The 21094-nt window shown below is 43.2% G+C and overlaps 1 protein-coding gene across 1 annotated transcript in view; it reads right to left on the reverse strand.

Annotated features, from left to right (window-relative positions):
- Positions 1-21094, reverse strand: part of DGKD (diacylglycerol kinase delta) — a 213803-nt gene that overhangs the window by 7853 nt on the left and 184856 nt on the right. The window contains exons 19-27 of the mRNA XM_082251540.1: positions 14346-14456; positions 12636-12732; positions 9941-10048; positions 9741-9854; positions 8465-8599; positions 7886-8052; positions 6129-6234; positions 5532-5624; positions 5160-5279 (exon numbers count right to left, since the gene is read on the reverse strand). Of these exons, the coding sequence (XP_082107666.1) occupies positions 5160-5279; positions 5532-5624; positions 6129-6234; positions 7886-8052; positions 8465-8599; positions 9741-9854; positions 9941-10048; positions 12636-12732; positions 14346-14456 (1051 nt within the window). The remainder of the gene's footprint in view (positions 1-5159; positions 5280-5531; positions 5625-6128; positions 6235-7885; positions 8053-8464; positions 8600-9740; positions 9855-9940; positions 10049-12635; positions 12733-14345; positions 14457-21094) is intronic.

Here is a 21094-nt window from a genome sequence, read left to right on the forward strand (position 1 = left end):
AAACCAAGAACAATTGAAGACAGCTGCAGTTAGAGCCTGGCAAAAAAAGAAGGAAACCCAGTCCTTGGTAATGTCCATGGGTTCCAGACTTCAGGTAGTCATTGCCAGTAAAGGATTCTCAACAAAATATTAAAATTAACATTTTTTTATGATTATATTAATTTGTCCAATTACATTTGAGCCCCTGAAAATGGGGGGACTGTGTATAAAAATTGTTTCAGTTTCTAAAATTTGTACTTGATATTGATGTTCAACCCCTTGAATTAAAGTTGAAAGTCTGCACTTCAAATTCATTTGGATTATTTCTTTTTAATTTTATTCTGGTGGCAGAGCCAAAAGGTATGAAAATTGTGCCTGTGTCGAAACATATATGGACCTAAAAAAACATTTTTTTGATGCAACCTGATGAAAATATTATCTAAGTAGGCCAAACGATACATTCCTGACTGTATATAAAAACTCTATGCATGCAGCTATAAGGCTACAAACACATGATAAAAGTAAAAATAGGTTCTATATTAAAGCCATGTATAAAACTTTAACCACTTACGGCTTGCCCTCAGTACTTTTACTGTGAGCAGGCAGTAGCTACAGGCTCAGCAACATACTGGTATGTTGCTGAGCACACGTGCACTAGCATGCACCCTGATGCGCACAGTGACCTAATCCCGTGACCACTGTGTCCATCATGGTTCTCGGTAGGAGTATCATGTGATCGCTAGGACCAATCTTAGCAATCACATGATCACAACATAAACAAAACAGTCATAAATGGCTTCCATTCATAACTGTTCTTTTACTACCGTGTTGTGATTAGCCCACAGCTATCACATGGTACCTTGCACCCTGTACCATGTAAATTAGCTGTAGCTAATCACAGATAACAATAGTAAGCAAACTGCCATAAATGAAAGCCATTCATGACAGCTAAAACTATTGCTTATAACAGTGAGCAATAACAGTGTCAAAAGCAATTCTAAGCAATAACAGAGTAAAAAAATAAAATAAAATCCCTGATAACCAACACCCCACCCTCCCATGGGAAGTACTGTGTCACTGAACTACTCTGATGAGAATGTGTTATAAAAAAAAACACTCTTAAAAATAAATATTTTTTTTAAATTGAATAAAAAAAACGTAAAGGAAAAAAAACCCCACAAATTGTATTTAATTTCTTAAATTTCCAAAAATTGTGACAAATTATTACAACTTCAAATAAAAAAAACCTCACCATGCCTCTTACTAAATACCTTGGACTCAGTTCGCAGAACCGGCTGAATACCTCTGCGCGTCTAAGGACGCACAGTACAATTGAATGTCCCGTGCTCGGGCAGACGTGACGGCCGGGGGGGCGGAGCAGTGCGCCCCGACCCGCCCATTCTGTGACAATAGCGAATGAGAATTCGCTATTGTCACACGGATCCTCCTCCTGGCCAATCAGGGAGCGGGTCCTCCGAAAGGCAAACACCGTGCCATTGGACGAGGAGGAGGCGCCGCGGGAGGACTGAGGATTCGGAGACGCGGGGAGCCGGGGACTGAAGAGAAGCTGCGACTGCGAGACCGTCCGTGAGGTAAGTGCATGGGTCTCGCGGGGGGATCGCTGGCACTCTGCAATTGGGGGCAATGCTGTGGCTGGCACTCTGCAATTGGGGGCAATGCTGTGGCTGGCACTCTGCAATCATTAGGGGCAATGCTGTGGCTGGCACTCTGCAATCATTGGGGGCAATGCTGTGGCTGGCACTCTGCAATCATTGGGGGCAATGCTGTGGCTGGCACTCTGCATTGAAAGGGGGCACGCTGGTCTCTCTGCATTGAAAGGGGGGCACGCTGGTCACTGTGCATTGAAAGGGGGGCACGCAGCGCTGGTCACTGTGCATTGAAAGGGGGCATGGGGGGCACGCTGGTCTCTCTGCATTGAAAGGGGGGCACGCTGGTCACTGTGCATTGAAAGGGGGGCACGCTGTTCACTGTGCATTGAAAGGGGGGCATGCTGGTCACTGTGCATTGAAAGGGGGGCACGCTGGTCACTGTGCATTGAAAGGGGGGCACGCTGGTTACTGTGCATTGAAAGGGGGGCAAGCTGGTCACTGTGCATTGAAAGGGGGGCACGCTGGTCACTGTGCATTGAAAGGGGGCACGCTGGTCTCTCTGCATTGAAAGGGGGGCACGCTGGTCACTGTGCATTGAAAGGGGGGCACGCAGCGCTGGTCACTGTGCATTGAAAAGGGGGCATGGGGGGCACGCTGGTCTCTCTGCATTGAAAGGGGGGCACGCTGGTCACTGTGCATTGAAAGGGGGGCACGCTGTTCACTGTGCATTGAAAGGGGGGCACGCTGGTCACTGTGCATTGAAAGGGGGCATGCTGGTCACTGTGCATTGAAAGGGGGCACGCTGGTCACTGTGCATTGAAAGGGGGCACGCTGGTCACTGTGCATTGAAAGGAAGCACGCTGGTCACTGTGCATTGAAAGGGGGCACGCTGGTCATTCTGCTGGGAAAGTCGGAACTGGTTACTAAAATTTTTGAATCCCACCACTGCTTGGACTGTCTACGTTCCAAAAAGGGGTCATTTGGGGGTATTTGTACTGTCCAGGCATTTTAGGGCCTCAAGAAATAAAATCAGTACATCAGAATTAATCATTTTTTAGATATATACAGGTGCATCTCATAAAATTAGAATATCATTAAAAAGTTAATTTACTTCAGTAATTCAATTAAAAAAGTGGAATTCATACATTTTATATAGATACGTTACACACAGAGTGATATACCCAGTTCAAGCATTTCTTTATTTTTATATTGATGATTATGGCTTACAGCTAGTGAAAACCCAAATCCAGTATCTCAGAAAATTAGATTATTACATAAGACCAATAAAAAAAAGGATTTTTAATACAGAAATGTTGGCTTACTGAAAAGTATAAACAAATGTAATAAATACTGCAACAATAGGAAATAGCAGCACCAATCACATTCAGCAGCGCTATGTATGTTTGCACATAACATATATCATGGTAAATAGTCCACATACAAAAAACGTGCAGATAAAGAATGTCCTTATGTCTTTTTGCTGGTGAGTATGCTGACCACAGTAAATTCCCATAAACTTCACACCAAGTGGTTATATAAACGGTAGTACTCCTAGTACTTTATAAGGATCACCTTCACCACACCTTCAGTGCTCCCCACAAGACTGGGCACTCACCAGATATCAATGGGTCATATACATCTATGCATTGGCTGCATGAACCCTCTCAAAAACACCGGATTAAATCACTTTCTCCTTCCAATCAGAGGAGTCTTTGTGTTCCACGGATATCCTTGTGTCTCCTCTGTTGCTGAATGTGTTTAGATGGTAGCGTGACGTGTTGCTTTTTTAGATCTTTTAGCTTGCTTTACTTTGTCAGACAGCTTTTACCCAGATTCCAAGCAATTGAGCTCTCACAAGATGAGTGATTCTGTGCCACCACTCTTGGTCCGGGCACCATTCTTGTATTATCTGTACTCCCCCCTACTCTCTAGCAGCAGCTCCAATGTTCCCTACTTCGCTGTCTTGCACCTTGAGTTTGTTTGGGGTCTTGCTGGTTCTTTCTGCTTGATTTGTTACCTGGCCCCCGGACCTCTGGTTCAACTGAGATGAGGGCCTTTACAGAGGTTTGCAAACAGCTCAGATTATTCAGGACAGTTCCTTAAGGGCAGTTCTCCCAAAGAATGGCACTAGTCACTCCCATTTAGAGCTTCTATTTCTGTATATTTCTGTTCATGAACTGCAAATCAGGATTGGAGAAACTTCCTCGTCGTCTGAACTTTCCAGAATCAATACCCAGCCTGGCTGAACTGGAAAGTTCAGACGAGGAAGTTTCTCCAATCCCGATTTGCAGTTCATGAACAGAAATATACAGAAATAGAAGCTCTAAATGGGAGTGACTAGTGCCATTCTTTGGGAGAACTGCCCTAAAGGAACTGTCCTGAATAATCTGAGCTGCTTGCAAACCTCTGCAAAATACCAACACAATTGTTGGTATTCTTCATTTATATAGCAAAGAATAAAAAACCAAGTGATGATTAAATACCACCAAAAGAAAGCTATATTTGTGTGAGAAAGATTATATAAATCTCATTTGGGTACAGTGTTGCATGACCGAGCAATTGCCAATTAAATTAGCACAGTGCTGAATAGAAAAAAAATGTCCAGGTCATGAAGACTAGCTTGTTGATCAGGACAGAGCGGTGATGAAAATACACAGAAACCACAGGGTTCGGCTGAACTACAGCACATATGGTAGGTTGGCAGGGAAGCATGCAATCTACTGCTGGGATATTGTGTGTGTGCGGCTTTGGGAGTGTCCGGCTTAGGATACACTCTCACTTTTACCATCTCCTCCTGGGCTCCTATTATCTATTCCTGGAACTGCACACTGCCCTTATCCTGAAAACTTTTTTCTTCTTTCTGCCAGGCTCTGTGCTGCCCCACTGATCACTCTTCTTTCATTGATACCTAGTTTGAAACTGCTTGTTGCAAGTTTTTATCCAGTCTAATTGCAATGTGCATTCATGTGATGAGTCACTGTGCAAAAACACCTGCTCCAAGGATTTTAAATTATATTAAAAATGAGAATTGAAAATACCAAGAGAACTGGAGTTGTAACTAATAGCAACCAATCTGATTTCACCATTTATTTTTGAGCAATCAATAAACAAGACTTTGGTAACTGCAACAGGGTGCTATTTTCCATTGCTTCAGTTTTAATGCATCTGCCCTATAACTTCTGAAAATTTATTTATAGCCCCAACTGTGTTATAGATAACATACTAGTAAGGAAGGTTTAGAATGGGGGTCTACAACAAGTCTATCAAACGTGATCCACCTATCCGTCACAATCAAGCTGGGGCATGGAAGGTTTGGAAGGTGTTTTATAACCCCCGTCAGTTTTTTCTTTTTTGTATGGTATCTGTGGCCCATTCAGGGGATATTCCTGCACTTCCTATCCTGCAACATTGTCACCTGAAAAGGAAGTGAAATTTTTCTAACAGGTACATAATGACAATAAAATATACTTTGGCTAGAGGTTCACTTACTCTTTCTACTTTGAATTGACCTTCTTAGGGAAATGGGGCTGTAATATAATAAGGGATAGAACAGATATCATCAACTCTCACCTCATCCTCTGTTGGCTCAGCACTCTGAGATAGCCATGGGATATCTGTGAGTTTTCGCAGCTCTTGCTCTGTGTTACTGAGTGATGTCATCAGTTGTTCCTTCTGAGGGGGATCCAGGAGCTGCACAGCAGGATCATGAGATCAAGTCAAGATTTTTGTTACATTATGCTTACATTTTACATGTAAATTTCTACCCATTTGTAATTATCATGTATATGCTTATGAAAAACGTCATGAAAGAGTATATGTGTGTATCAGAGTTTGGTTGAAACATTAGTAAAACAACTAAAACTGTAAAAAATGTAAACAGAATAAACGTACCATCACTTTAAAAACAAACTTCAGTATGGTGAGACAAATGTCATTACTCACCAATGCCATTTTTCCCTTAAGTAATAGTTCTGTCTCATTCAATAATGCTCGGACATTTGTTACCATTTCCATAACATGATTGCAGCTTAGACCCTGCGACAACACAATTAACATTATACATTGTTATATAAATACCTACAATATAACATACAGTATGCGTTTCTGGATTAGATAACAGGAGACAACCTGATTCATAATGCTTGTGTCAGACATGAAGTGCGTACCTAGAATGTACCTGGCACCTGCTAACACTGGGTGCCAATAGTGCACATCAAGAAAATAACAGGATAGATTCAAGGATGGCAGTCAGAAATTTTTACATTTCTGCTATGGGCCAGTTTTTTCTTTTTTTAGGACAAAGCCTTTAATGCGGTCTTGCAAAATGAGTTAACTGCATAAACAACAGACATATATGGATATAACAAAAAAACAAAAAAAAGCTTTACCCTTCATAGTAATGGTCTTGGGGGACTATCCCCCTCATGACCATTATAAAGCATATTCTTCTAAAACATAAACGACATTACCTCCAAGTACTATGTAAAATAACAGACATTACCTCTGAGAACTATGTAAGGCTAAGATAACAGACATTACCTCCGAGTTCTTGTTGTAGACTTTCTCCATTGACTTTGAGCTTGCATTGACAGCATGAGCCAGCTCCTGCTCTATACTCTGATGAGAGACTGCTATTTCTTTAATGCTGCAAACACAATTTACAATTCTGTTTATTTTACTGTCTCTAGTTGCTGTAAGTCTGTATACGTATTAAGGAGAAACCAGACGTTCTTTTAACATTTTCAGTACTAAACATATTAATATTAAAGCCCAACTCTGGGCAAAAAAAAAGTTTTCCCATGCAGTGGGGCTGTCCCTGCACTGCACGAGTCAACAGCTCCTTTTGTCTAGTGGTGAGGAGAAAGCTTATAAGCACCCGATCCTTCGCTCCACCAGAAAATGGCGCTCCCCCACAGTCCAACGGTGGACTGTTCCTAGTCTATGGCTTTGATGATGGCAGGAACAGTCCACAATTCAAGACCGTTGGAGTGCCGGACTGGTCTTTTGCTGGGAGGATCGGAGGATTAGGCAAGTAAATCTCCTTTCTCTTCTCCCCTAGACAAAAACGAGCAGTTAGCAAGTGCAATAACCAGTGTTAATTTTGGCAGCAAATTTCAATTTAGTTTTAGTCTTAGTCTTTGGACTAAAATGGCATTTTAGTTTTAGTCCCATTTTAGTCTTCTGCAAGTTTTAGTTTTAGTCGTATTTAGTCGACTAAAACTCCAGTATATTTTAGTCGACTAAAACATCTTACATTTTAGTCGACTAAAACTCATTTTAGTCATCTAAATGGTCATGGTCAGGTCAGAGAGGAGGCCTGTAATGCTGCTGCCTGCAGTCAGTGCAGTGAGTGCACACACTGCTGCTCAGAGTGCTGGATGGGGGTCTCAGGTTTAAGGGTGGTCTCTGGTCTGACTCTGAACTGAAGTTGTTGAACAGGATGGGCCGGGCGGGCCTAAGCGGCCTATATGCACGCACACAGTCCTGGATGGATGGCGGAATCGGATGTCAGTGGTGACTGGTGAGTGGTCTGAGGGGACTCAGGGAGGCAGTAATAGCTGGCCTGGCTGTTAACTTACAGTGGGTGCTCTGCTCTGGATGTGGTGGTGGCCGGGTGCTAGTGCCGCGTGATGAGTCGGGCCTGGCGAGTCTGGCTGTAGTGCTGCAGCTGCAGTGCTCTGGTGAGGTCAGGTGACTGGTCTCGAGTCGACTCTCTTGTAGTAGTCCACACCTCACTTATTCGTATGCGGTGGTGCAATACATGTTTAAACTTTAATGTGCTATTATTACATGGCTCTGGATGGAATTGTGTTGCCGATATAGAAATGGCCAGCAGAGGAGTGTTAATTTTGATGATGTCAATTTTTTATTTAGTCTTATGACTAAAATGCCATTTTAGTTTAAGTCGTATTTTAGTCTTAAGACTAAAATGCCATTTTAGTTTTAGTCGTATTTTAGTCATCTGAATTGTTTTAGTTTTAGTCGTATTTTAGTAATCTGAATTGTTTTAGTTTTAGTCGTATTTTAGTCGACTAAAATTGTGTTAATTTAGTAGACGAAAAAGTTTTAGTCGGTTTTAGTCGACGAAATTAACACTGAGTACGACACAGCCCCACTGCATGGGAAAACCTTTTATTGCCCAGAGAAGGGATTTAAAGATAAATATGCAATTTAAGAACTATATACGTCTTTGTGTAACAATAAATAAAAATAACCTCTGTGCTGGAATTATTATTCGTAGAAAGCAAAAAAAATCACACAAAGACAATGTTTACAAGGTTCTAGTAAAGTCTCACCAGTGAATAAGTGCACCGGCAGCTTGGCCAAACCGTGACACCTGTGCTGCCTCCTCATCAGAGAGCACTTCTGGGTGTAAAGATGTAGGCGTGAGAGTAGAGCTGGTTTGCCTTGACAACTCACATTTCTGCTTATCTTCCCAAGATTTTAAGGTGCTTTCAAAGGCCTGAAAGAGATATAAAATGACAAGTCTGTCCCACTATAAGTCGTGGCTGAGGATGCTGCAAGCGCCTGCAGATATTTGAGTTTGCGCCTATTCTAGCCCAGGGTCACTTGAATACAAAAGCATATCTGTAAAAGAAGAGTGAATATACTTACCATTCTGGCAGTCCATGTGTTAACACTGCAGCTTCCCTGCTTCTTTTCAGCACGTATGCTTTTGTATACAAGTGCCCCCTGACCTTACCTAGAGAAAAGCTGACTGGTTGTTATGAACTAAATCATCATCACATCACAATCATGAGGTCTCTATGTGTTCTTTCCATATTCATATGCAGGAAACTAGTACCGTAATAGGAAACTGTTTAACGTTTGTCTGCTATTGCTGTTGTAAAATCCATAAACGCTGTGAGAATTACCCTGTCTCGCGTGAGGGTCTGTGTCCTGTTCTTGTGCACTATACGGATATAACCTGGTGGTTGAATCCAAGCCTCTCCATCTACTTGCACAGGGACCCCTTCATCACCGAGCACTGTAATTTTTACCATTCGGCACTACAGAAGAATAAAATGTGAAAATGAAACACATGTAAAGCTATATTGAACTTCCAACAAGTACAAATCTCAAGTTATTTTAAAGTGATTCTAAAAATAATCCTGTAATTTTGACTTTTACATTTTCATGTGTGCTGCTATTGTTATTGCTCAGCAAATCAGCCAGTATAACCTTTCCCCTTACCTTTGTACACATATGGCTGTTATATTAGGTTATATTAATAAAAAGCCTCCCTGGTATTCCTTGTGCAGAAGTCGTCTAGACTTTCCAGTTTCAAACGCATATTAGACCCACATTTTTCAGCATTTTCTTTTTGTATTTCTGATGCTGCTTATTTTATATCATTAGGTGTATTGATATGCTATCTGATCAGTTCATGTTTTTTGTACTGAATAACATTTCTTCATTTTTTTTTTGATGCAAGGTTACAATTCTATTATATACTGTACAGTTATACTGTATCTGCATAACATATTTTACATCCAGGCTCTGTTTTTTAGTTATTGTAATATAAAGAGAGTTGTGAAGATCATGCACTAGAGGGAGCTCTTGTAGTAGCACTAGGGCAGCGATGGCGAACTTTGGCACCCCAGATATTTTGGAACTAAATTTCCCATGATGCTCAACCATATTGCAGAGTGCATGAGCATCATGGGAAATGTAGTTCCAACACATCTGGGGTGCCAGGGTTCGCCATCACTGCACTAGGGTGTAGATGTGCTGCCCTCTTAATTAGTTAGATCATTTACCAGTTGCATACAGCGTTGTTTGTTTTTAATGTGTGAGCCAGCTAACTGATTTGCATTGTGAAAAGGAGCAGTAAAACCCAACCACCATATAGTCATAAAAAAAAAAACTTTTTTTTAACTTTATTTGCATCAAAACAGGGAATTTAAGTGCATTTTTGTCAATATTTGATATATTCGTTTATGAAAATAAACTTTTTCTTTTAATAAATATGTGCTACAGAGTGCTTATCCTTCAGGACATTCAGCTGTGTTTGTAAAAAACAGACACTGCTAGCAGCGGAGCAGTAAACCTGCTGAGATCTTGAACTACCACACTATCCACCTACTGGCTACAAATGGTAAATAAGAAATACATCCATGTATATGTATCCATGTATCAGTTAAGTGTTACCTGAGCAATCCGGTGATGCTGTAGCTTAATGACCCTGGACACTGCCATCTGCATACTGCCAAATACAGCAACCACCTCCAAGATCTTGTCATCAAAGGAAGGTGCAGCAAATGTCTGAAGAAAGAAGAGAATAAAGTATTTATAATAGTCACACAATAAAGATGCACTCCAAATGATGACTAAAATTCCAAAAAACTTACATCATCTTCTTTGTTTCCGCCCCAGAAGTTTGTGCCGCCAGCATAGCTAGGAATGTTCAGTACAGCAATTCCTTGCAGGCTTGGTAAGGGAATGGGCACTCCATCACACTGCGGGGGATATGGGGGTAAGTGGAAGTAGACACGCACATCCACTGAGAAAGAAAGAGACAGACATCTAAAAGAAGAGAGACAGACACAACCAGAGTTAGGGACAGACACAGAGACACACGAGATGAAGAAACACTGTTTACAGGGACTCCAGACAGACAGAAGATGGTGAGAAGCAGTGATGCGAGTTGAGTGAGATGCATGTGAAATGAAGATGGAAGCTGAGTCATGTAAGTGGCCTGTCACTAAAATCGAACTCATATCAATGTATAGTGGATGTACAACATTATATCCAAAAAATTTAGGAAGCTGTGTAAAATCTACATAAAAACCCTTATTTTTTTCAAAATAGAAAATGTATATCAAATGTTTAGGCTGCAAAAATTGACTATGTTTAAAGAAAAAAAATATAAGGTAATTTGGAAATAGATGGCAGCAACGTGTCTCAAAAATTTGGAACAGGGCCATGTATACCACGGTGTAGCATCCTCTATTCTTTTAACAACTCTTTGTAAACGTCTGGGAACTGAGACCAGTTGCTTGAGTATTTGGGAGAGGAATGTTGTCCCATTATTGCTGGATATAGGATTCTAACTGCTCAAAAGTGCTGCGTCGTCTTTGTTGGATTTTGCATTTCAAGATACACCAACTATTTTTAAATGGTGAAAGGTCTGGACAGCAGGCGGGTCAGTAAAGCACCCAGACTTTCACTATGAAGCAATGCTGTTGCCATATATGCAGTATGCACATACTATACAGTGGGTACGGAAAGTATTCAGACCCCCTTACATTTTTCACTCTTTGTTATATTGCAGCCATTTGCTAAAATCATTTAAGTTCATTCTTCTTCCTCATGAATGTACACATAGCACCCCATACTGACAGAAAAACACAGAATTGTTGACATTGTTGCAGATTTATTAAAAAAGAAAAGCTGAAATATCACATGGTCCTAAGTATTCAGACCCTTTGCTCAGTATTTAGTAGAAGCCCCCTTTTGATCTAATACAGCCAGGAGTCTTTTTGGGAAAGATGCAACAAGTCTTTCACACCTGGATTTGGGGATCCTCTGCCATTCCTCCTTGCAGATCCTCTCCAGTTCTGTCAGGTTGGATGGTAAACGTTGGTGGACAGCCATTTTTAGGTCTCTCCAGAGATGCTCAATTGGGTTTAAGTCAGGGCTCTGGCTGGGCCATTCAAGAACAGTCACGGATTTGTTGTGAAGCCACTCCTTCGTTATTTTAGCTGTGTGCTTAGGGTCATTGTCTTGTTGGAAGGTAAACCTTCGGCCCAGTCTGAGGTCCAGAGCACTCTGGAGAAGGTTTTTGTCCTGGATATCCCTGTACTTGGCCGCATTCATCTTTCCCTCGATTGCAACCAGTCGTCCTGTCCCTGCAGCTCAAAAACACCCCCACAGCATGATGCTGCCACCACCATGCTTCACTGTTGGGACTGTATTGGACAGGTGATGAGCAGTGCCTGGTTTTCTCCACACATACCGCTTAGAATTAAGGCCAAAAAGTTCTATTTTGGTCTCATCAGACCAGAGAATCTTATTTCTCACCATCTTGGAGTCCTTCAGGTGTTTTTTTAGCAAACTCCATGCGGGCTTTCATGTGTCTTACACTGAGGAGAGGCTTCCGTCGGGCCACTCTGCCATAAAGCCCCGACTGGTGGAGGGCTGCAGTGATGGTTGAATTTCTACAACTTTCTCCCATCTCCTGACTGCATCTCTGGAGCTCAGCCACAGTGATCTTTGGGTTCTTCTTTACCTCTCTCACCAAGGCTCTTCTCCCCCGATAGCTCAGTTTGGCCGGACGGCCAGCTCTAGGAAGGGTTCTGGTCGTCCCAAACGTCTTCCATTTGAGGATTATGGAGGCCACTGTGCTCTTAGGAACCTTAAGTGCAGCAGAAATCTTTTTGTAACCTTGGCCAGATCTGTGCCTTGCCACAATTCTGTCTGAGCTCTTCAGGCAGTTCCTTTGACCTCATGATTCTCATTTGCTCTGACATGCATTGTGATCTGGAAGGTCTTATATAGACAGGTGTGTGGCTTTCCTAATCAAGTCCAATCAGTATAATCAAACACAGCTGGACTCAAATGAAGGTGTAGAACCATCTCAAGGATGATCAGAAGAAATGGAAAGCACCTGAGTTAAATATATGAGTGTCACAGCAAAGGGTCTGAATACTTAGGACCATGTGATATTTCAGTTTTTCTTTTTTAATAAATCTGCAACAATGTCAACAATTCTGTGTTTTTCTGTCAGTATGGGGTGCTATGTGTACATTCATGAGGAAGAAGAATGAACTTAAATGATTTTAGCAAATGGCTGCAATATAACAAAGAGTGAAAAATTTAAGGGGGTCTGAATACTTTCCGTACCCACTGTATGTAATGTCAAAGCTATACTTCATAGATCAGCATTTTATTTAGACTTCAAGCATTGTGTGCTCTCCAAGATTAGTTCACGTCAAGCCACAAACAGACACAGCAAAAGGAAAAGAATGAAGGACACAGGAAAGGACATACAATAGGGATAGATACAGGAGTAAACAGGTAGGTGATGAAGACTGCAGTACTCACCTCTAGAAGTACTCTCTGTTCCAGGTTCTTGTACGTTCTCTGCAGCAGCTCTTTGGTTCCTAGTACACCGTACCACATCATGTTCTTTGTGCGACTTCTTCCATCAAAGAGAAGTAGATCAGATAAACTAGCTTTTACAGTGGGTATGGAAAAGAATCAACCCTCTTTAAAATAATCACAATGTGTTGCTTTGCAGCCTGAAATGAAGACAGACACAGTTTTTGTTTTATTCAGCTGTATTTACTCAGTACAACATATAACACCCAAATGAAAGATATAAACACCAACATGTCAGAAAAAAACTAAACAAAAAAAAAACAGAATCACTGTGTTCTAAAAAGGATCATCCTCTTGTGTCAGTATTTTGTTGAACCTCCTTTTGTTTTAATAGCCTTTATTCTGTTGGGATATGTCTCTACTAACTTTACACAACTAGACTTTGCAATATTTGTCTACTCTTCTTTGAAGAACTGCTCAAGTTCAGTTACATTTGATGGTGACTGTGTGGACTGCAGTCCAATTCATTCCACAGATTTCCAATGGGGTTTAAGTCTGGGTTCTGACTAGGCCATTCAACTTTTTTCTCCTTCAACCACTGTGTGGTCATTTTTGCTGTGTGCTTTGGGTCATTGTCATGTTGGAAGGTAAACCACCTTCCCATTGATAACTTTCTAGCAGAGGGCAGCAGATTTTCCTCAAGAATATGACAGTATTTTGCACCATCCATTTTTCCTTCTATCCTGACAGGTGCTCCAGTCCCTGCTGCAGAGAAACCCCCCCCATAACAGGATATTTTCACTTCCATGCTTTACTGTAGGAATGGTGTTATTGGGATGGTGAGCTGTATTGGATTTCCGCCAAACATATTGTCAGATGAGACTAAAATTGAATTATTTGGCCTCAACACCAAACCATGCCTGGCAGAAATCTGATACAGCTCACCATCCAAAGAACACCATTCCTATAGTAAAGCATGGAGGTGGCAATATCCTGTTATGGGGGTGCTTCTCTGCAGCAGGGACATGAGCACTTGTCAGGATAGAAGGAAAAACTAGAGGGGCAAAATACCATCAATTTCTTGAGGAAAATCTGCTGCCCTCTGCGAGAAAGTTTTCAATGGGAAGAAGGTTTACCGTCCAACATGACAATGACCCAAAGCAAACAGCAAAAATGACCACACAGTGGTTGAAGGAAAAATGTGAATGTCCCTGCATGGCTTAGTCAGAGCCCAGACTTAAACCCCATTGAATATCTGTTGAATGTCTTGAAGACTGCAGTCCAACAAATGGTCACCATCTAATTTAACTGAACTTGAGCAATTCTGCAAAGAAGAGTGGGCAAATATTGCAAAGTCTAGATGTGCAAAGTTAGTAGAGACATTTCTCAGCAGACTAAAGGCTGTAATTAAAGCAAGAGGGGGTTCAACAAAACACAAAAACAAGGGGGTGATCCTTTTTCCAACTCAGTGATTCTGTTTTTGATTTTTTTTTCTGACATGTTGGTGTTATATCTTTAACTTGGATGTTATATCTTTCACTTGGATGCTATAAGCTGCACTAAGTGAAGAGAGCTGGATAAAACAAAAACTGTGTCTGCCTTCATTTCAGACTGCAAAGCAACAAAACGTCATTAGTTTAAAGCGGGGTGATTCTTTTCTATACCCACTGCATGACAAATTATCTCACCGCTGTCAGCTTTACTTTAACTTACCTGCATTTCTTGGGGTGCTCATCCCTTTTGTTGTTAAAATCCAAAGAAATTTTTGCATCCAGTCCAATCCCAAAATAATTGTTCATTACACATCGTTCTGCGTAACAATTCCTGAAAAAGAAGAAACTAAAACATAATTTTCAGCCAATATTTGTTCTGCTAAACATATCCGAAAAAATGGATTTTTGTAAAATCTTACCGTAAAATCCTTTTCTCTTAGCTCATCGACAGACGTAGTCCTCGGTGATACACCACCTTCGGGTTATGTTACCTCCGCAGGAGCAGGACTAGACAGGAAATTAACCGGTTGCCGACCGCCGCACGACTATATACTGCGGCGGTCAGCCCCGGCCAGGCAGAGTGACGTATCGGTACGTCACTCGCCTGTCACTGACTTGCGAGCCTATCGCGGGCGGGCGCGCGCCCGCCGAGGCGCGCGCCCGCCGCGGCTCCTTCACTGGCAAGTCAGTGCGTGTGACCGGCGGACTCGATGTCCGCCAGTCACACTGCGATCGCTCCTGTGAAGGGAGAAAGACAGAGCAGCTTGTGTAAACAAGCTGCCTGTCAGTTCTCCCTGTGTAAAAGTAAAGATCTGTCCGTTCTACTATGTAGAACGGTTGATCTTTGCTTTTACACCAATAGGAATGTCCCTACACAGTAGAAAGCACGCCCCTAGGACACACTTAACCCCTCCCTGTCCAATAAAGTTAACCCCTTCCCTGCCAGTGTCATTTTTGCAGTAACAGTGCATATGTATATCACTGATTACTGCAGTAATGTCACTGGTAACCCCAAAAGTGTCAAAAATGTCAGTCAAGGGTCCGATCTGTCCGCCGCAATGTCGCAGTACCGAAAAAAAAAATCGCAGATCGCCGCCATTACGCGTTAAAAAAAAAACACCAAAAATGACAAAAATCTTTCTCTTTGTTAGTAAACGCGATAACTTTTGCGCAAACCAATCAAAATACGCTTTTTGCGATTTTTTTTACCAAACATAGGTAGCATAAAACAAATTGGCCGAAAAATGTTAAAAAATTTTGATTTTTACTTTTTTTTTTGGGGAATTTCATATAAAAAAATGTGAAAAATATTGTTATTTTTGCAAAATTTACGCTCTTTTTTTGTTTATAGCGCGTGATCAAAAAATCGCACAGGTGATCAAATACCACCAAAAGAAAGCTCTGTTTGTGGGAAAAAAAGGACGTCAAATTCGTTTAGGTACAGCGTCGCACGACCGCGCAATTGTCCGTTAAAGTCACGCAGTAAAAAATCGCAAAAAAACCCCTGGTCCTTTAGCAGCCAAATCCTCCGGGGCTTAAGTGGTTAAAAAGCTCTGGCCACACCCTAGGGGCAGTCCCAGAGGGTATATCCTCTCTCTCTCTGCCTCAGCAAATCAGTTATGTGAAAAAGCAGTGCTTAGAGAATTTAACCCAACCCAACTCCAAAACAGAGGGGCGGGGACTACGTCTGTCGATGAGCTAAGAGAAAAGGATTTTACGGTAAGATTTTACAAAAATCCATTTTTCTCTAGCGCTCATCGACAGACGTAGTCCTCGGTGATACACCACCTTCGGGACGTCCCAGAGCAGTATCACAAATGAGGGGTGGGAAAATGAAATCAAATCCCAATCTAGAAGGCCCAACCGGTGCCAACTAGAGGTTTACAATGCTCATCCTTAATGATGAGACTTAACAAAAAAATTTTCAAACAGAAAAAAAAAAAACCCTCGAGGTAGACCACCGGTCTCCTCAAATTGCGGCCTGCAAAACCTTGCGGCCAAATGAGGCATCCGCCGATGCCGTCACATCAATTTTATAGAATTTAGTAAAGGTATGTACCGACGACCAAGTGGCCGCCTTACATACCTGGACCACTGACGCCTGATGGCGAAAGGCCCAGGAAGTACTGAGCGCTCGAGTGGAGTGCGCCCTAACAGGGAACGGAGGACTCTGACCCTTAATAGAATAAGCCTGTACCACCGTTTGTCTAATCCATTTGGCAATGGTCGCGGCAGATGCAGGCAAACCCTTTCTGGGGCCATCCGTGATCACAAAAAGTGAATCCGTCTTACGGAATGATTCCGTAGCTTTCAGGTATACCCTGATTGCCCGAACCACATCCAAGGAATGCAACGCATGTTCCCGATGATGCTTGGGCTGAGGACACAAGGAAGGTAGTACAATATCTTCATTCAGATGAAAATCTGAAACCACCTTAGGAAGAAAAGATGGCTTAGGATGAAGTACTACCTTATCCCTATGAATCACTAGGTATGGGGACTGGCATGATAATGCAGCCAGTTCTGACACCCTGCGAGCAGAAGTAATAGCCACCAAGAAGACCACCTTCTGGGATAAAGTAAGCAAGGGAATCTCCCTGATGTTTTCAAAGGGAGGTTTCTGTAGAACCGACAAAACCAAATTAAGATCCCAGGGCGGTAAGGGCGCGCGGACTGGAGGAGCCAGGTGCCGCACCCCCTGGATGAAATTCCGCACCAAGGATTTGGTAGCTAAAGGTTTCTGAAAGAAGATTGCTAATGCTGAAACTTGACCCTTGATGGTGCTCAAGGCTAGCTTCTGCTCAACCCCTTGTTGCAAAAAGGCCAATATTCGAGACACCGAATAGGTACGTGGAGGAAATCCTAAAGATTCGCACCACGCAATGTAAGTCTTCCATGTGTGATAATAGACTTTGCTGGAAGTCGCTTTCCTTGCTTTAATAAGGGTAGGAATGACTGAAGTAGACAAACCTCTGTCCTTCAGTACTTGGGTCTCAATGGCCAGGCCATTAAAACCAGCGACTGTAAAGCACGAAGGTAAATAGGTCCTAGAGACTACAGACACTCCCTGAGACGAAGTTCCCACGGAACGTCTGCGACTAACATGTCCAAGTCGGCCAGGCCGGCTTGAAGAGGCCAGCCTAGAATTTCTAGGACCACTGGCGCTGATTGGATCTGAACCAGGCGTCCCTAGAGCTATCTGGCCCCGACCATCCGAGAAAGTCTGGTCGTTTTCTGTTCCCACACATTTATCAGATACCTGATAGTTATCAGGAAAGGTGATCTTTTCTGGTTGAACCTCAGGGACCGAAGTCACCCGACTAGAGGCTACTTGGCCTATCTGGTCAATCAGATCCGATTCCTGTGAGGTATCGGGACTAATCTTAGGAAAAGGTAAAGGAAAAGATCTATACAGGGAACGGTAACTACCGCTTCCTGTACTTAAATGTTGGAAGGGAAGAATCGCACCGGTAGTAGTGGTTGATGCTCGATCTAATGTCCTGAATACCGGTGAAAACGTCCCCCCACCCTGAAATCGGGTGGGGGCGCACCTTCAGGCTGTGTACTCCTTTACTTCGGGTTTGGCTGGGTTGGTCCTCTGCTTGTCCGACCATCCCTTCTTGAACCCTCCTGGAGGAGTCTTGCCTTTCCCGGGAGTACCAGCCGGGCGCCCTTTATGGGCGGTAAAGAAAGGTCCTCGCTTGTTGCGAGGTCCCTTAACTTTTGCAGCCTGTGGCAAAAAAGTACTCTTGCCCCCGGTGGCATCCTTAATGATTTCATCTAGGTTGGCTCCAAATAGACGATTCCCCTGAAAAGGGAGATTGGTCAAAGTCTTTTTGGAACCTAGGTCAGCTGACCAGCATTTTAACCACAGCACACGTCTGAGGATCACTGCTAACTTAGATGCATGCCCTAACAAGGGAGTAGTGTCCAAGGCTGCGTCACAGATAAACCGTAGCCCTTGTATGATCTGTTCTATCAAATCAGATGTCTCCTGGGGAATATCTTTTCCCCTAAGATCTTGGCGTACCATTTTCGCCCATTCCGTAAGTGTCTGGGAAACTAGACCAATAACAATTACTGGTCTAAATGCTGACCCTATCAGAGAAAAGATAGTGCGGGACTCCGCTTCTATCTTTCGATCCACCGGATCCTTAAAGGACGAAGTGTCCTCCACTGGAATAACCGTGGCTTTATTCAGCCTGGAAATAGGCGGATCCACGACTGGTGGTACCGTCCATTTCTTAATGATGGATTCCTCAAACGGATAGCGTCTAGCAATACGCTTGGAAATAGTAAAGGTACGTTTAGAATGCTCCCATTCTCCTTTAATCTGATTACCAAAACATTTAGGTACAGGAAAAGCCTTCGCCGTCTTGATGGGCTTATTAGTCCCAAAAGGCCTTTCTGTTTCAGTTGCCTCTGCCGGTAAAGCCTCAAGTTTTAAGGTTTCTTGCACTGCCACAACTAGTGCGTCCACCAATGCTTCTTCCTGAATTATAGCAGGAGAAGAAGCGTCCTCCTCACTGTCTGAGGGGGCTTTACCTGGGATAACAGCCCTTGCAGAGGAACCTGCAACTGCAGTGACCATCTCTGAATCAGAGTCAGAGGTGTCAGATAGTATAGGGGTAGGCGGGGGTCGCTTCCTTGACCCCCGTCCCTGACAGGCCGCCTCCACCCGAGCCACCATAGACTCCAAAATTGCTGTAAATGACTCTATACTCTGTGCACCGGCGGGTCCCGAGGCCCCCTCGAGGGAAACAGGTGGGGGAATATGTGTGGCAGGGTCCATAATAACTCCAGTTACTTCCTGGATGATATAATTCAAAAGTAAAGAAAAAACTTTTTTTTTTTTTTTTTTGACCCTCAGCGCCACAAAAAACCCCTTAGTGTTACCTGCTAGGGATCCCTATCGATCGAGAGAGAGAGAGATAGACCCCCAGGCTCACCACTTGATGTTCAGAGTTAAACTGCAACAGCTTACAGCGCTGTCTTAGACAAACAGGAAGTCTTTTGGCTGGCTGCCCAGGAAGAAAGGAGGCGGCTCCGCCCCTCTGCACGCCTTCCGGCGCCTCCCCCAAGCTCCACGAGGTGTAGAATCACCTCAAACATGGCCGCCCCCATGCTGGAGACACGAGGCTACGCCAAAATGGCGGCTCGTGCGATCCAGCAAAAAAAATGGCGGCGGCCTGTGCTGACTAGCGGTGTGCTGCAGGCACACAACACTCTCTCTGCATGGGGATATGGCGTGGTTGGCGGTACCGGCCCTGGCGGACCGCATGGCCGTTCGGGAGGCCTGCTAATAGCTGGAGATCTGATTTGGAAGGCAGTCTACATGTCCATGGCTTCTGACTGGTAGGTAGCTTATACTTAACCCATAAGATTCCCAGAATGCCACAGATTACATCTTTAAAACATGTATACAATAGATTGTTAGCTCCCAAACCAAGCCTCCTGGCTTTTTGCACACATAAAATCACACTCAAAGTAGGAGGATTTGTGACATGTTATAGGATAGAAAGAACTCTTTCTTACCATACAGAGAGGGGCCCGCGTTCACCACAAAACCCGTCAGGGAAAAAAGGGGGAACATACTACTCACCATACCGGAACCAGGCGGGCACCAACTCCTGACAGTACCCCTCTCCACCGGGGCGGGAGGGCTGTCGACCGATACGGACGCCGTGACTCATGGTCTTTGGCGTTTCAGCGAGACGTTTAACTCGCGGGTTCAGTCCTTTTAATGGGACTTTGTCGCGGCCGACCCAGCGCGGAGCTATGGCCTGCACGCGCTCGTAGGCTGAACTGGGGTGACCACCGGATCTCAACATCCAGCCCGTCGCCCAGTTCAGCTTTCTTGCTTGAAGATCTCACAGGAACACTGGAGAAAAAAAGCTGTCTAAAAATCCTTTTAGAAAAAAATTCTTGCCAGGACCTAAGATCCCAGCAAGGTATCTAGGTCCTTACTCCTAACTAGACAGAAAATAACTGATTTGCTGAGGCAGAGAGAGAGAGGATATACCCTCTGGGACTGCCCCTAGGGTGTGGCCAGAGCTTTTTAATTTCCTGTCTAGTCCTGCTCCTGCGGAGGTAACATAACCCGAAGGTGGTGTATCACCGAGGACTACGTCTGTCGATGAGCGCTAGAGAAATAAGTTTTAAATTTTGGTTTTTAGTTTTCTGTATGCATGCTGGATCATTTAGTTCATGGTACTATTTTACATAATTTATATTGTTAATATTTATTATTACAAGACAATTTGTAAAAGACAAGACCAGAGTATTCACATCAAAAAGAAAAAACAAATTGTGCTTAGAAAGAGGACAATAGTTCCAATTATCATCACATATACCACTACTTATACTAAATAGACCAAAATCATCACTCCACTATACAAAGCCATACTGGACACATATATTCAGACATGACACCAGTACTATTGACAACTAATGGTACATTAGATTAGAGGACGGTCCAAGATTTAATCCACAGGAGAAAGACCTGGGGTATCAACCCAGGGGGAACCACAGTCTGTCGAATTTGCCCGGACATCCCCTGCGCTGGAAAAATTATTTCTACAAGCGCAGCATATCTCCTTATTGGGCAAACCACTCCCTGAGCGAGGGTGGATCAGTGTCCGTTCAGTGACTAAGGATTTACTTGAAGGCCTGGATAAGAGCTCTGCCTATAGCTTGCTTGGGAATGTCTTTGATTCAAAGATCTTTTAAGATACCCAAAGTACAGTGTTTAAGATCAGCCTGAGTATTTACCTGGAATACCTTATTAATAGTGTTAAGCACGTCCGTCTAAAAGAGGTGTAATAATTTGCCACAACCACAAAGTAGCCAGATTGGTAAATTGCTCCATTTTTGTGCAGATGCCATCTACATCCCCTACTGCATGTCTTAAAAGCGGAGCTCCACCCAGAAAGGGGATGCTCCACTTGTTTTCACACCCCCCACTGCCAC

This window comes from Pelophylax lessonae, assembly GCF_965119305.1.
Source record: "Pelophylax lessonae genome assembly, chromosome: 3".
In the NCBI taxonomy this organism is placed as follows: domain Eukaryota; kingdom Metazoa; phylum Chordata; class Amphibia; order Anura; family Ranidae; genus Pelophylax; species Pelophylax lessonae.